Source organism: Festucalex cinctus, chromosome 14 (assembly GCF_051991245.1).
Source record: "Festucalex cinctus isolate MCC-2025b chromosome 14, RoL_Fcin_1.0, whole genome shotgun sequence".
Lineage (NCBI taxonomy): Eukaryota > Metazoa > Chordata > Actinopteri > Syngnathiformes > Syngnathidae > Festucalex > Festucalex cinctus.
Window position 1 is genome coordinate 2,792,971 of NC_135424.1, and position 14,530 is coordinate 2,807,500.

Genomic DNA, 14,530 nt, shown 5'->3' on the forward strand with positions numbered 1-14,530 from the left:
AAAAAGATAATTTGGGTACCTTATTTTGGCACACGGATCAAAGTACTACTGCAGGGGAAAAGGTTAAATATTTACATAGTCTATATTTTTCCTAAAAAAAAAAAAAGATTTACTTATTGATATGGTTGCTGTGAGATAATTCGGGCGTGGTTTGTGACGTCCACAAACACGGAAGTAGATGACCACGATCATAACGATAACGATAACGAGGTATGTTCTTTAAAGAAAACGTCGGCATTACGCATATTTAAAAATGACAAGTACGCTATTTATTACGTGTCCGTGAACTGATTACACAAAAACCTGTTGGTCGGTCGGTCATTATTTACGCGTTCTCTTAAACCCGGAAGTTGTCAGCGTTCAATTCGTCGCACAAGTAGTTCCGTCATACGTTTGGCAGTCCCGTTCGTCAAAGAAAGTAAAGTACAATCACTCTGTCCATACCCAATATAGTATTTGTTTTACTTTAAAAACAACAATATTCAAGTGTCTTTGTTATTCAGGTTCTAAAATGTCATTGACTTGAGAAAACAAGCGCGCGGAGCGATATCTACAATATCAGTATGCTGAGACGGTTTCCTCCGCCAGTCTTCTTATTTATTTATTTTTCTTTTTGGTACAGATGACGTCATTGGTTAGTCCCTAATCACAACTAAATGGCTCTCTATAGCTAGAGTCCAATTAGTAATGGAAAAGTCTAGGGTTGTCTTACATTAGGTAACCTTTTCTGAGACCAAATGGCTGCAAATGAGAGAAATAAATAACAAAACACCAACGGAAGTGCTTCATGTGACAGCCCATCTAGCTGCAACATGGGAGGAAAACTTTCATTAATCTCTGTAAGTCCCCAAACACCTATTTTCACATTTATCTGTATTGGGTGTTATCTGAAGGTTAAATAATGTCATAATACTTTACTTGTATTTATAATTTGATAATGTACCTGCACCTAGAAAGTAGGGTTGAACGATATTGGAAAAACCTGCGATAGGCGATATAGTTGCTAAATATAGCGATATCGATATTATTGCGATATTTAACATGTAGCTAAAGAAATTACATTTTTATTAGCTAATGAAAGATTTACTTTTTTTTTTTTCATGCGGCAAAATAATCAAACTCACTCTTAATTGTAATTAAAACCCTTAGGCGTTATTGTGACCCGTTTTGGGGTTTTTTGATGGTTCTGACCAAGTCATTTCAAAATAAGATAAAACATTGTTATATATTTCCCCTTAAAGCAGAAAAGAGCTTCGGCAATAAGGACGTGGCTTATCGGTCATTTCGACCGAGATCCAGCTGCTCCTCTCCAAGTCCCAAATTCCGGAATGGAACCCAAGTCTGTGTTTGGCGTTTCTCTCCAAACGCTGAGACAAAACGGGATGATGAACAACGGGATACCGCTCGTCTTACAGGACATGGTGGAGTGCCTGGAGAAAAATGGTAACTGATACACACACCCTCTTATTCTGTCATTCATTCTCAAACAGTTTTGTGACTCAATTTTTTCCCCCTAATCAGGGATGGAATACAAAGATCTGTTTCGCGTGGGGGGCTCAGTGGTGAAGATCCACCAATTGAGGTGGCGGCTGGACCGTGGCGAGAAAGTCAAACTGGAGCTGGAGCACGTTTCCACCGTGGCGTCGCTCCTCAAGCTCTTCTTTCAACAGCTGCCTGAGCCCATCATCCCCGAGTACCAATGCAGAAATCTCGTCCAGTGCTTCAGAGGTACTGTACTTGTGGTGCAGTCGAGGGGGGTCATGGCCGGAACTCGGGCCTTGACTTTGACACCCTTATAAGTAGTAGAAGAAATAGAAGAAGCTTGGCTAACTGTTCGCTTCAACTTGTCATTTATTGTGCTGGATGGAACATGACTAGTTACTCCTGTATTTATATCTAACAACAGCGCCATCTTCAGGTTGCTTGGTAATTTGACAGCCATTTAATTTCTTGGCCCCGTTGTTGGTATATCTTTATACACAAAAAGGACAGTAGAAAATTTAAGAAAAAATATAGTAAAATGAGAAAATTCTTCTTATTATTATTATTATTATTATTATTATTATTATTATTACTATTACTTCAAATAAGCAAAATTATCTGTCAACAGAACAAGAAAAATTTACTTAAATGTACCAGTAAGATTCAGAAAAATAATAAAATCTTGAAATTATACAAAAATAAATAACCCAGGCCGGGATTGAACCCGCAACCTCCAAGTCTGAGAGGGCAGGCACGCTACTACTAGACCACTGAATTTGGTTATCGGAATATTGGAAAGATGAAAAATGAGCTGAGTAAACATAACGAAACCAAACTTGCACGTTTGTCTGATTGTTTTCATACTTTTTTTGTATTTTTTCTGGTTATCTTAGTTCTATATTATGCAACATCTTAAAATAAGAAAAATCGTCTTATGAATCCCCAGTTCACGGCCTTTGATGTTGGTTAGTTGTCATCTTAAAATGTGGAAAATGCTTGTTTTAAGCCTCACGGTCCTTAAAACTGGCTGTGAACGCTCAAGGCTAAGACTGCTTGATCAAATAAGGTCATGAAGTAAAAAGTGTTCTGAACGTTCAGCGAGAGATTCTCCCCATTTCATCAGTGAAACACTTTGGAATGTATTTTGTTCCCATTTCTCAATTTCTCATCTTGAGGTTGTAAGTCTTAATGAGCAGATATTCCTGTCCTTTTTTTTTTTTCTTTTTTTTCCCCATGTTTCCTCCTTATAGACAGCACAGACGAGAGCCAGTTGAACTTGGCCTTAAAAAAACACCTTTGCCGCATCCCGGACGAAAACCTCACCATCTTGTTGTACTTCGCCGACTTCCTTTCCCGAGTGGCGGCTTGCAGCCAGTTGAATCACATGACGGTGGACGCGCTCGCCTCCATTTTCGGACCTTGCATCTTTCAGTAAGTTGTTTGGCGGCTGCGGGGACGTTTAACACTTTGACACTTTACATTTACAAAGTGCACATTTTTAATTTTCTTTTTACTTAACTTACTGCTTATTGTGAATTGAATTCACAGCGCTCATATATCAAGTTTGCGCTCGAAAGTCAAAGCAACAAACAAACAAACACAAAAATCAGCTGGCTCAAAGTATTATGGCGGAGTTGTGAGGCGGCAAAAAAGTGTGCAGAATAAATATCACAATAACATATGTGGGAATGCTGAAGCATGAATTTTTAAAATCTAGTTGACATTTGAACAACGTAAATTGGAAGTATTATGTGGGAGTTGTTAGGCGGCAAAAAAAGTGTGGAGAATAAAAATCACAATAACAGCATTCCCACAATGACACTTCTGCTATGCACGATTGTGTCCACTAGATGGGAGTGTTTCACGACTCGTTTGTCGACTCACTTGCGTGTCTCATCTGGCATGTTTTCCCCATGCAGCGTTCATGCTGGACCCAGAATGCTGGAGGAGCAGAACGTGTGCAACACCGTGCTGGTCCACCTCCTCCGGAAGCACAAGATCATCCCGCTGCCCCCCAGCGTCTCCCGCCCACCTTCCCCGACGTTCTCCGACCCCTTCTGAGGTGACCTTTTCCCTTTGTGTCAGTGTTAAAAAAAACATAATAAATGAAAAATCTCATATTGAAGGCATGTGCTGAGTCATTGCTGCGGACAACAGGACGAGCATGTTGCTTGCACATGTCTGAGTGCAGAATTTGGAGAAATTGAGGACGATTACCTGACAGAGAGGCCAAACGATGTGACACTGGGGGAGTGTGGTCAGGAAACAGGAGCATGACAGGCTTGATTGACAAAGTGGTTAGGAAGTATGTCAGTGGTGGGGAGTAAAAGTAGGAGAACTGAGGATGAGGAGGATGATGATGATGAAGTCCATCCTCATGAACAGACGCAATCATCTGCGAGAGAAGCAGTCGCAGTGACAGATTCATCTCCGTGCGCTGAAGGACTTTGATGACATTTGTCACTATTACATTGTCAAATAGATCTTCTTAACATCTGTTTTGATAATTGTCATTTTTAACTTATTTGATTTATTTTATATTATTTTATATGGATGTACTGTTAGCGTTTGCTACTGGATACCTTGAATTTCCCTGTTGGGAATTAATAAAATTAATATTGACCTACCTACCGGTTTGTTGACATTAGGACTGAATGATTTTGAAAAATGATCTAATTGCCATTTTTAAGTTGGTACAACAATTATTTTTTTAGAGTACATTAACTCATTCACTGCCATTGACGGCTATATACGTCAAAAATCCATTTTAGCTGGACTGGCGGTGAATGAGTTAAGTTAAAAAAATATTATTTTATTATTATTATTATTAGTATTATTATTGTATTGTTATATTTTTTATTCAAAAAATAAATTTATAATAATATAAAAATATAAAAACAATGTATTATTATTATTATATTGTTAATCTATTTTTTCATTAAAAAAATACATTTATAATACTATTTTTTTTAATAATATTTTTTTTCAAGGACATTCCATGTATCTTTTAACGAGCACAAGCAATAAATCTGCCAGCAATAATCTGTATTACAGAAAACTATAAGATTTATTTATTTATTTATTTATTTATTTATTTCAATAAATAAATAAATAAATAAGAGAGCATTTTTTTTATTTTTTTTTAAATATACTTAACTTTGCTTATTTGTAACTTTTTTTTTATATTTATTTATAACTATGTCTGCAGTGAATTACTTAAGTTCGGCATTTTTTTTTTTCCCACATGGAAAATAAATGTTTGTACCTATAAGTACATTGCTTGAACGAATACAGTATTTCAATACATTAAATTGGGATTGAAAATAAATAAATAAATAAACAGCTCCAATTATTTTCAATTCAGCAGAAAAAAATCTGCAAACATGTGCATCCTATTAAATTTGATTCATTTCAATTTGATTAATTGTTCCGTTGAAGCCCGGCAGCAATAAAGGTGGTGGCGTGACCTGCGTGAATGTTCGTGCGCACCCAATTTGTGACCTACTTGCAGCTCCTTCCAGGGGCTACAAGCCAACTCTCATGTTTGCGTGCGCGTTTGGGCTCGCGCTGTCATTTGAAGGCAGCGAGTGAGCCGCTCTTGCCTCCAGGAAGTCGCTCGTCGACTGCGGCGTGCTCGTCGCGCGTGCGCTCTCCTCGCTAATGGACGCCGCCCTCGCGTCAAGCTGCATGCAAAAAAGCGTGTTGTTGGTTTTTTGCCGGCCTTGCGTGCGTCATCTGTTGATAACGCAGCAGCAGGCGCATGTTGATATTTAACACGCTAAAAACCGTCAATCGATGTATTTTTAGGATGGTAAAGGTCCAAATATGGATTTATTGTATTTTTTGAGTCACGATGCAATCTTTCGGTCATAACGACGAGACCAAACATGGACGGCGCGATGAGCTGGTGGTTAGCACGTGTAAAATTCTGATACAGGAATTAATTGACACCTTCTGAGTCATGATGGATTTTGTCATCCTCCGCAAACAACCATGGGCAAGCAATTTTTTTTTTTTTTGAGCTAGTGCTTCGTCTGTCTGCCTCACATTTCCGGGTTTTAGCCAGCAAGAAACCCGCTGGCTGACCACCATATATTCTGTTTTTCAACAATACTTAAAGAGGAAGTCAATCCCCCAAAAAACTTGACAATATATTCGATGCAGCCCCACTGATCTAAATTTGAAATTCTGCTTAATATTGCGTGAGTAGACTACGAGTTAAGCAGCAAAATCCAGCAGTTAGTGTCAATATTAGTAGGCGGCCATTTTGCCACTTGCCGTCGAATGAAAATGACATCACAGTTCGGTAACAACCAATCAAAAAACAGGTGTGCTGTGATTGGTTGTTGCCCACATCTGAGCAACTGTGATGTCGACAGCAAGTGGCAAAATGGCCGCCCCCTGAGATGGATTAAAAATAGCTGGATTTTGCTTCACACATTTAAAGAGACACTTTACTTATTTGCAACTTGCTGTCGACTGAAAATGACATCACGAGGGCTGCAGGTAACCAATCACGGCTCAGCTTGTGAATGTCACATGACCAAACCTAGAAAACAGGTGAGCTGTGATTGGTTACCTGAGCCCTTGTGATGTCATTTTCCGTTGACAGCAAGTTGCAAAATGTGTTTTTCAAGGTACTCACTGTATGTGAAAAATAATGAAAGTATAAAATTTATTATTGACATAATATTAACTTTTTATTGCTATAATGGGCTAAATAAGTGAGTACACCTTTAATATTTTTTAATTACTTTAAATATTTTTCACGTACCATTAGTACCTTTAAAAACACATTTTGCAACTTGCTGTCGACTGAAAATGACATCACAAGGGCTCAGGTAACCAATCACAGCTCAGCTTGTGAATGTCACATGACCAAACCTAGAAAACAGCTGAGCTGTGATTGGTCACCTGAGCCCTTGTGATGTCATTTTTAGTCGACAGCAAGTTGCAAAATGTGTTTTTAAAGGTACTAATTATACATGAAAAATAATGAAAATATCAAATTTATTATAGGCAAAATATTCACGTTTGACTGCCAAAAATGGTTAAATAAGTAAAATATCCCTTTAAGTATTCCTGTAAAAATGAAGGTGAGCAGATTTTCAAAATTTGCTACACTCGCTGAAAATGATCATAGGAAAACAAAAAAACAAAAGTAGCGAAGTAAGTTGGCGTCTGATTTGCGTGACAAAATAAGTTATGTCGCTTCGCTTTGCTAAGTTGGCTCGCGTTAAAAAAAAACTCCAAAAGGCCCGGCTGCCACTGCTGTTTCCGTCTTCACTGAGATGATGTGATTGTTTGGGACGCCGCCGCCGTCGTCGTTCTTTTGTCCTCCCAGCTTGACTCGCCTTCGCTTCCTGCTCGTGGAGCGCTCGGCGTGACAAGTGGGTTATTGGAGCAGCGCGGCGCCCACAGACACGCTTTTGATAGCATTACAGTCCAAATAACACGGAGGTAGGGGGGGGGGACTTCCTCTCACGTGACCGCTAACTGGCTATTTTGCGCTGACCTAGTATGGTGGTTTGGCGCGCTGCTTCCAGAGAGCAGAGCTGCAGGACAGGTTGTCTCACTTGTGCCTCGCTCGTGTCACATGACCGTGACGGACTTGCCAGATGGACTCGCAGCAACAAAACACAAGACACGTGCACGCACCTGCACTTCGATACATATTTGATAGTATTGATTAGGAATATGGACACAATTTGCGTCTTTAGGGGTGTCAAACCGCATGGAGGAAAATATATTATCATGTGGGCCGCATCGGTAAAATAACGGTGTATAACTTCAAAACAATTGCCGTCATTTATACGCAGATTTTCGTGGACCAGCCCAAAATTACGGAGCTCAACTGTAATCATGTTGTTCCGAAAAATAACACGAATGCAAACGGAACGCGGCAACACTTTGCCGGTATTCGTGTTAAATCGACCTGTTTTGCATATATATTGTTCCCAGAATGCATTGCTTGGCGCAGTGACCGTGTAAACAGGACCTTTAGTCTTGTGTTTCCCCTCTGTCGGTGTCGGTGCGTCGTTGTTGCTACCTCACGTCACGCTGCCGTTGTTGTTCCAACACATCACGTCTCGCCTTCCCTTTTTTTTCTACTTGGTTGTTTTGGTTCCCCAGCTGGTACCTTATTTTTGCTTCCTGGTTATTGTTTATTAAACATTTTTGGACTCCATTCCTCTGCCTATACTTGCACTTGGTTTCTCCGCCACCACCTCCTCCACCTAACAATTTGTCATGCAGCTTATGTCACAAACTGCCAACATATTTTCCTTGTGCGACGCCCATCATTACTGTGTTTTGTCCTCTTTCAGCAAAAGAGGAGGCGGTTGTGGCGCTCGTCCTGACGCACGCACACGCACTGATAATTTACACCGGCTATGACGTCCAATGGATCCCTCCATCATTGCTGCCATTTTTAGACTCCCGATTTGTGACAACCTTCAACGCTGGTGTGAGTATTTTTTGACTTGCATCAATCGATGAGCCCGCCCACTTTTCCCTGCCCTTGTGACGCACAACGATGTCTTTTTTGTTTTTTTTTATGAATGAACAGGAGCGTGAGAAAGCAGCGTTTGAAGCCATGATGATGATGTCAGAGCTACTTATTCCCCCGCCCCCCACCAAAAAAAAAAAACAACACCTCGAAGCAAAACTGCTTTTCATTGCAGCCTCCATGTTTGTTGCACGCGAGCGACATGACTGACTACCGCATCGTCGTCGTCGTCGCGTAGCCGCCCTCGCTGGCTCTGACAACGTTGCCGTGGCAACCCCCTCCCACATCCTCCTCCCGCCTCCTCTCCCCGAGCGCGCACGCACGCACGCACGCACGCCCACGCCGCACGCAAGCGACGCAGAGCGGTATTCCCGCCGCGCCCCTTCTTGCCGTGCCTGATGAATAATCCATGTGGAGGCGGTTGAGCAGGGAACGCCGGCCACACCGGGAAGGGACGCCATGTGCGGACGACGGCGTCCTTTTCCCCCCTACTCGTCGTCGCGCTTTCCCGCATAATGGACGACGCTCCTGGATCCTGCGCTTGGGCGCCGACACGCTTGGACAGTGATCCAAATTGGGACTATTTCGCTTGCATGGCATCATCAACGGGGTGATGTCGGAGACGTGAGGGACTCCGTTATTTTTTACTTACTTCCAAACGCGGCGTCAAAACAACGTGACGCTTCTTTTTTTTTTTTTTTTTTTTGAAGCTCAGGAAGGACACCGCGGTGGTCGTAGCCATGTTCTGCTTCTGCTTCCAGAGCCCCTCCCTCAAGCTCCAAGCCCTGGAGGCTGATTTCAGTCCCTCGGACCCGGAGCAGGAAGACCCCCGAGACCAGAAGAACCTGCCAGGCCAGCAGCAGCCTCTTTTGAGCAGGCAGCCGAGCCCGCGTTTGGACCACAAGCCCGTCTTCCACTCGCCTCCGACAACGCCAGCTCAGGACAACATTCACTCGGCGCAGCACAGTGAGTGCACACGTTCTAATATCATCTGCATGACTGCGTACTGGATAACTGAAAAGAAACTCCCTATTTTAAGACTTGTCATCTCTTGTATTCTTTTTTTTTTGGGTTGTTTGTTGAATGCAATGTGTCAGACACTAGAAACATGTCACGACACACCAAGGTTATTAGTTAACCAAAACTAAAAAAAAACAAAAAAAAACAAAAAAAAAAAGTTTTTTGTTAATGAAATAATTCCAAAAAAAAAATAAAAACAATAAAAAATTAAAAAATAAATAAAACTAACTGAAACTACATCTAAGTAACTATAATTAGGCTATATTGCATATATATACACATGTATAAATATATATGTATATATATATATATATAACTAAAACTAATACAAAGTGAATTGAAGGATTTACTCCTCCAAGCCCCCCCCCAAAAAAAAAAAAACTAATAAAAAGTACCAAACTTGCTCTAAAAACTAAGACTAACTGAATTTATCAAAAAAGAAGAAAAAAAAGTCTTTGCAGTTGCGAGGCTGCATCAAAGCCTTCTGTATGCTTTAGCATAAAAAAAAAAAAGTATAAATACGTCTTTGGGACACTTATTTAAAATAGAACGTATTTATACGTTTTTTGAAAAAAAAAATACTAATTATGCAAACGAAAAGTCACTTTTCCATAATCTATCCTTTAAAATGTAACGTCTCCCCTGTCCGGCAGTTCCCGCCCCCTCCCAGGATCCTTCATGTCCTCCAGCCCCATGTAGCTCCTCCCCTCCTGAGGGAGCGCCGGGCCGTGACGACCCCCCAGCCGTCTCCCCGGGCGGTCCCCTCCTGCTCTCGGCTTTCAGCGCGGGCGAGTGCCCCGTCCCGTCGCCTCGCTGCCCCAACTTGAGCAGCAGCCTCCGCTACAACTTGGACCCCGACGCCGCCCCGTCGCCGCCGTGCTCGCAGCACATCCGCGTGTAAACAGACGATCTCGGACACGTTATTGGATTCAATTTTTATCATTGGCTCAAAAAAAGCATTTTTTTTCTGTCTTTAGGGCGCGCTGCAGTGTCCGCGCAGAACCCGACGACGGCTCGCTGTCCGTGTCGGTGTTGAAACGACACGTTCAGACCTTGAGGAAGCGGATTCGACAGCTGGAGGAGCATTTTGAGCAGGAGCGGCTCAAGGTGAACGCCAAAGTCGAAGCGGCTGAGTCACGCTTTTTTTTTTTTTTTTTGCGTGCGAGCCGCATCTCGCCACCGCTGACATCACGACACGAGTCTTATACGTGTTTCTGTTTTTTTTGTTTGTTTGTTTGTTTTTTCGCAGCCTTCCTATTATGACAAGAACGCACATCCCGAGGTTGCCAGACTCATCAAGGAGCTTCTGAAGAGCCGCAAGCAACTCAAAGGTCTGATGATGGCGCTGCTTTTATGAGAAACGCAACCAAAGCTCTTTTTTATTTATTTATTTATTTATTTTTTTGTTGCTCATAAAAAAAAAAAAAAGGCAGTTACGTTTCCCTCCACTATAGGAAGTAGGCAACGACCAATCATGACTCACCTGTTTTCTGGGGTTGGTCAGCAAACTGAGCCATGACTGGTCATATCATCATCAGTCGACAGCAAGTAGAAAAATAATGTTTTTAAAGGTATTAATTTTACATGAAAGATAGTGAGGTTACCACATTAATTATAGACAAAATATGAACTTTTTACCCTTGAAAATGGCTCAATGAGTCACTCATTCGCTCCCGTTCGCTCCCGGCTGTTTTACTGGATTTTGACTGATTTTGCAAGGCCCACATTTGCTATAAAAACTACAAAAGAAAGATTCAAGTATCTTCTTTCATCAGGAAAAAAAACCCCGTATTTATCTGTTTCCATTTTGCAGCAATTAGAATTAGAAGATAGCTAACTTTCAGCATTACTCACAAATCGATTTAGAATTGTGAGTAATTAAGCTCCTTTTTTTTTCAACATGGTTCTGGTTGATCTCTTATACTCTGCTGCCACCTGCTGGCACTTTGTGTATTAAGAAATAGTAGTTAACTTTCTTGGTTGTTTTATACAAAATGAGCCAATTTATTGACCCAAGTAAAAGATCCGACCAATATTTATGAGTTGTTTTACACAAAAGACGTATTTCTTGACTTACAATTAAGTCAGATTGACCCAAATAAAGGATTGGTCCATTTTTGACCCATAGTTAGGTTGTTTTTGACCTAACTGATTTCAGAAGTAAGTTTTATTAGCACCAAAAAAATTTTTTGGTGTGTGTTCCTGCAGAGCTGAAGTTGTGTCATGCAGAGGAAGGCGTGATGAAAGCAGGTTTCAACCCGCCGCCAGAAAGGAGCAACCAGAGCGAGGCGGCCCTTTCGGAGCTGGAACTTCAACAAGTGAACAACAACAGCAACACCAAGCCCAGCGTAGACGAAACGCTCCACGTCATCACCAGGACGCTGACGGAGACGCGGCGAGAACTCAGCTTGCCGGACAGCATCAAGGTTGGCTTACGTTGGCCCTCCTTTCGTTTGAATGGCGACGTTGTTGTCAGACTGTCCCGTGTTGACCGCGACGTGCGTTCACGTGCAGGAGATGAACCCTTCCCAGATTAGCTTGGAGAAGTCCAGCCTGCAAAAGTGTTTGCTCTATTTTGAGAGTCTGCATGGACGCCCGGTAAGAAATTTTGGTCAGTATTGCATTATGTCACCATAAGTCGAACGATTGTCAGTTTTCCAGCGATCATCTTCAAGCTTTTAATGCCCTGTGTGATTTATTTGTTTTTAAACAAGCATGTATAGTATGTTTTTTTTTTTTTTTTTTATTATTATTATTTTTATACAACCATGTATGCATGTAGTAATGCGTTTTTTGAAATGACCATGTGTTTGTTTTTTGTTTTTTTTATTTTGTGAATAGTAATGCGTTTTTTGTTTTTGTTTTTTTGTATTATACGACCATGTAGAGTATGGCGTTTTTTTAAGCGACCATGTTTAGTAAGGTTTTTTTTGTTTGTTTTTTCAATGACCATGTTTAGTCAGGCATTTTTATTTATTTTTAACCACTATGGCGTAAGGCGTTTTTTTTTTTTTTTTTTTTTTTAACGACCATGTTTAGTAAGGGATTTTTTTTGTATTTTTTTTTTAATGACCATGTTTAGTAAGGGATTTTTTATTTTTTTTTATTTTTTTATTTTTAATGACCATGTAAGGCGTTTTTTTTTTTTTTTTTTAAAATGACCATGTTTAGTAAGGCGTATTTGTTTTAAACGAACATGTTCAGGAAGGAGGGCACCAGGTGGAGGAGTGGAACCGTCACTTGCCTTTGGTGCTGGTTGGCGTGGGTTCGCTTCCCCGCCTGGGAGACCACGTAAGTTTTTTTTTTAAATGACCATGTTTAGTAAGGGATTTTTTTTTTTTTTTTTAAATGACCATGTTTAGTAAGGCATTTTTGTTTTAAACGACCATGTTTACTAAGGGATTTTTATTTATTTTTTTATTTTTATTTTTAATGACCATGTAAGGCTTTTTTTTTTTTTTTTTTTTTTTTTTTTTTTTTTTTTCAATGACCATGTTTAGTAAGGCGTATTTGTTTTAAACGAACATGTTCAGGAAGGAGGGCACCAGGTGGAGGAGTGGAACCGTCACTTGCCTTTGGTGCTGGTTGGCGTGGGTTCGCTTCCCCACCTGGGAGACCACGTAAGTTTTTTTTTTTAAATGACCATGTTTAGTAAGGGATTTTTTTTTTTTTTTTTTTTTTTTAAAATGACCATGTTTAGTAAGACGGTTTTGTTTTAAACTACCATGTTTAATAAGCAGGGCTCCAGGTGGAGGAGTGGAACCGTCACTTGCCTTCGGTGCCGGTTAGCGTGGGTTCGCTTCCCCACCTGGGAGACCACATAAGTTTGTGTGAGTGAGTGACCCAAAAAAAAAACATGTTTCGCAAGGTGTTTTTTTTTTTTTTTTTTTTTTAAATGACAATGTTTAGTCAGGCATTGTTTTAAACGACCATGTATAGTAAGGCGTTTTTATGTATGTATTTATTTATGTATTTATTTATTTTAAACGACTATGTTTAGTAAGGCGTTTTTATTTATTTTTAACCACTATGTATTTTTTATTTTTTTATTTTTTTTAAATGACCATGTTTAGTCAGGCGTTGTTTTAAACGACCATGTATAGTAAGGCGTTTTTATTTATTTATTTATTTATTTATTTATTTATTTATTTATTTATTTATTTATTTATTTTAAAATGACCATGTTTAGTAATGCGTATTTGTTTTAAACGATCATGTTTAGTCAGGAGGGCTCCAGGTGGAGGAGTGGAACCGTCACTTGCCTTCGGTGCCGGTTGGCATGGGTTCGAGTCCCGGCCTGGCAGACCACGTAAGTTTTGTTTTTAACGACCATGTTTTGAAAGGCGTTTTTTTTTTTTTTTTTTTAATGACCATGTTTTGTAAGGCGTTTTTTGGTTTTGGTTTATTTTTTAAACGACCATGTTTAGTAAGGGATTTTTTTTTAAACGACCATGTATAGTACGACGTTTTTATTTATTTTGTTTAAAAACAACCATGTATAGTAAAGCATTTTTTTTGTTTTTTTTTAAAACGACCATGTATAGTAAGGCGTTTCTATTTTTATTAAAAACGACCATGTATAGTAAGGCGTTTTTTGTTTTTTTTGTTTTTTGCTTTTTAAAACGACCATGTATAGTAAGGCGTTTCTATTTTTATTAAAAACGACCATGTATAGTAAGGCGTTTTTTTGTTGTTTTTTTTTGTTTTTTTTTAAACGACCATGTATAGTAAGGCGTTTTTATTTTTTATAAAAAACGACCATGTATAGTAAGGCGTTTCTATTTTTATTAAAAACGACCATGTATAGTAAGGCGTTTTTTTTTTTGTTTTTTTTTAAACGACCATGTATAGTAAGGCGTTTTTATTTTTATAAAAAAACGACCATGTATAGTAAGGCGTTTTTTTTTTATTTTTTTTGTATTTATTTTTTATTTTTTTAAACGACCATGTATAGTAAGGCGTTTTTATTTTTATTAAAAACGACCATGTATAGTAAGGCGTTTCTATTTTTATTAAAAACGACCATGTATAGTAAGGCGTTTTTTGTTTTTTTTGTTTTTTGCTTTTTAAAACGACCATGTATAGTAAGGCATTTCTATTTTTATTAAAAACGACCATGTATAGTAAGGCGTTTCTATTTTTATTAAAAACGACCATGTATAGTAAGGCGTTTTTATTTTTTATAAAAAACGACCATGTATAGTAAGGCGTTTCTATTTTTATTAAAAACGACCATGTATAGTAAGGCGTTTTTTTTTTTGTTTTTTTTTAAACGACCATGTATAGTAAGGCGTTTTTATTTTTATAAAAAAACGACCATGTATAGTAAGGCGTTTTTTTTTTTTTTTTTTATTTATTTATTTTTTATTTTTTTAAACGACCAAGGCGTTTTTATTTTTATAAAAAACAACCATGTATAGTAAGGCGTTTTTTTTTTTTTAATAAAAAACGACCATGTATAGTAAGGGTTTTTTTTTTTGTTTTTTTTTTTTTTGTTTTTTTTTAAAACGACCATGTATA

At 39.0% G+C, this 14,530-nt stretch overlaps 2 protein-coding genes across 5 annotated transcripts in view; both read left to right on the top strand.

The window, feature by feature from the left end:
- The first annotated feature begins 350 nt into the window (after nucleotides 1-350).
- LOC144001201 (protein FAM13A-like) lies at nucleotides 351-3,929 on the top strand. Its single transcript, XM_077495320.1, has 6 exons — nucleotides 351-839; nucleotides 1,242-1,443; nucleotides 1,522-1,728; nucleotides 2,733-2,913; nucleotides 3,402-3,544; nucleotides 3,609-3,929. The coding sequence occupies exons 1-5, from the start codon at nucleotides 813-815 to the stop codon at nucleotides 3,541-3,543; spliced, it is 759 nt and encodes a 252-aa protein (XP_077351446.1). The 5' UTR covers nucleotides 351-812; the 3' UTR covers nucleotide 3,544; nucleotides 3,609-3,929.
- Nucleotides 3,930-7,815: 3,886 nt separating this feature from the next.
- Nucleotides 7,816-14,530, top strand: part of fam13c (family with sequence similarity 13 member C) — a 46,584-nt gene continuing 39,869 nt past the window's right edge. Inside the window, exons 1-10 of one of the 4 annotated variants that reach the window (XM_077495314.1) lie at nucleotides 7,816-7,948; nucleotides 8,051-8,614; nucleotides 8,706-8,956; nucleotides 9,664-9,907; nucleotides 9,988-10,117; nucleotides 10,260-10,341; nucleotides 11,219-11,436; nucleotides 11,525-11,608; nucleotides 12,215-12,301; nucleotides 13,233-13,319. In XM_077495314.1, coding sequence (XP_077351440.1) covers nucleotides 8,604-8,614; nucleotides 8,706-8,956; nucleotides 9,664-9,907; nucleotides 9,988-10,117; nucleotides 10,260-10,341; nucleotides 11,219-11,436; nucleotides 11,525-11,608; nucleotides 12,215-12,301; nucleotides 13,233-13,319 — 1,194 coding nt within the window. In that variant the 5' untranslated portion in view covers nucleotides 7,816-7,948; nucleotides 8,051-8,603. The remainder of the gene's footprint in view (nucleotides 7,949-8,050; nucleotides 8,615-8,705; nucleotides 8,957-9,663; nucleotides 9,908-9,987; nucleotides 10,118-10,259; nucleotides 10,342-11,218; nucleotides 11,437-11,524; nucleotides 11,609-12,214; nucleotides 12,302-13,232; nucleotides 13,320-14,530) is intronic. The other 3 variants (XM_077495316.1, XM_077495315.1, XM_077495317.1) reach the window with 3 other exon arrangements.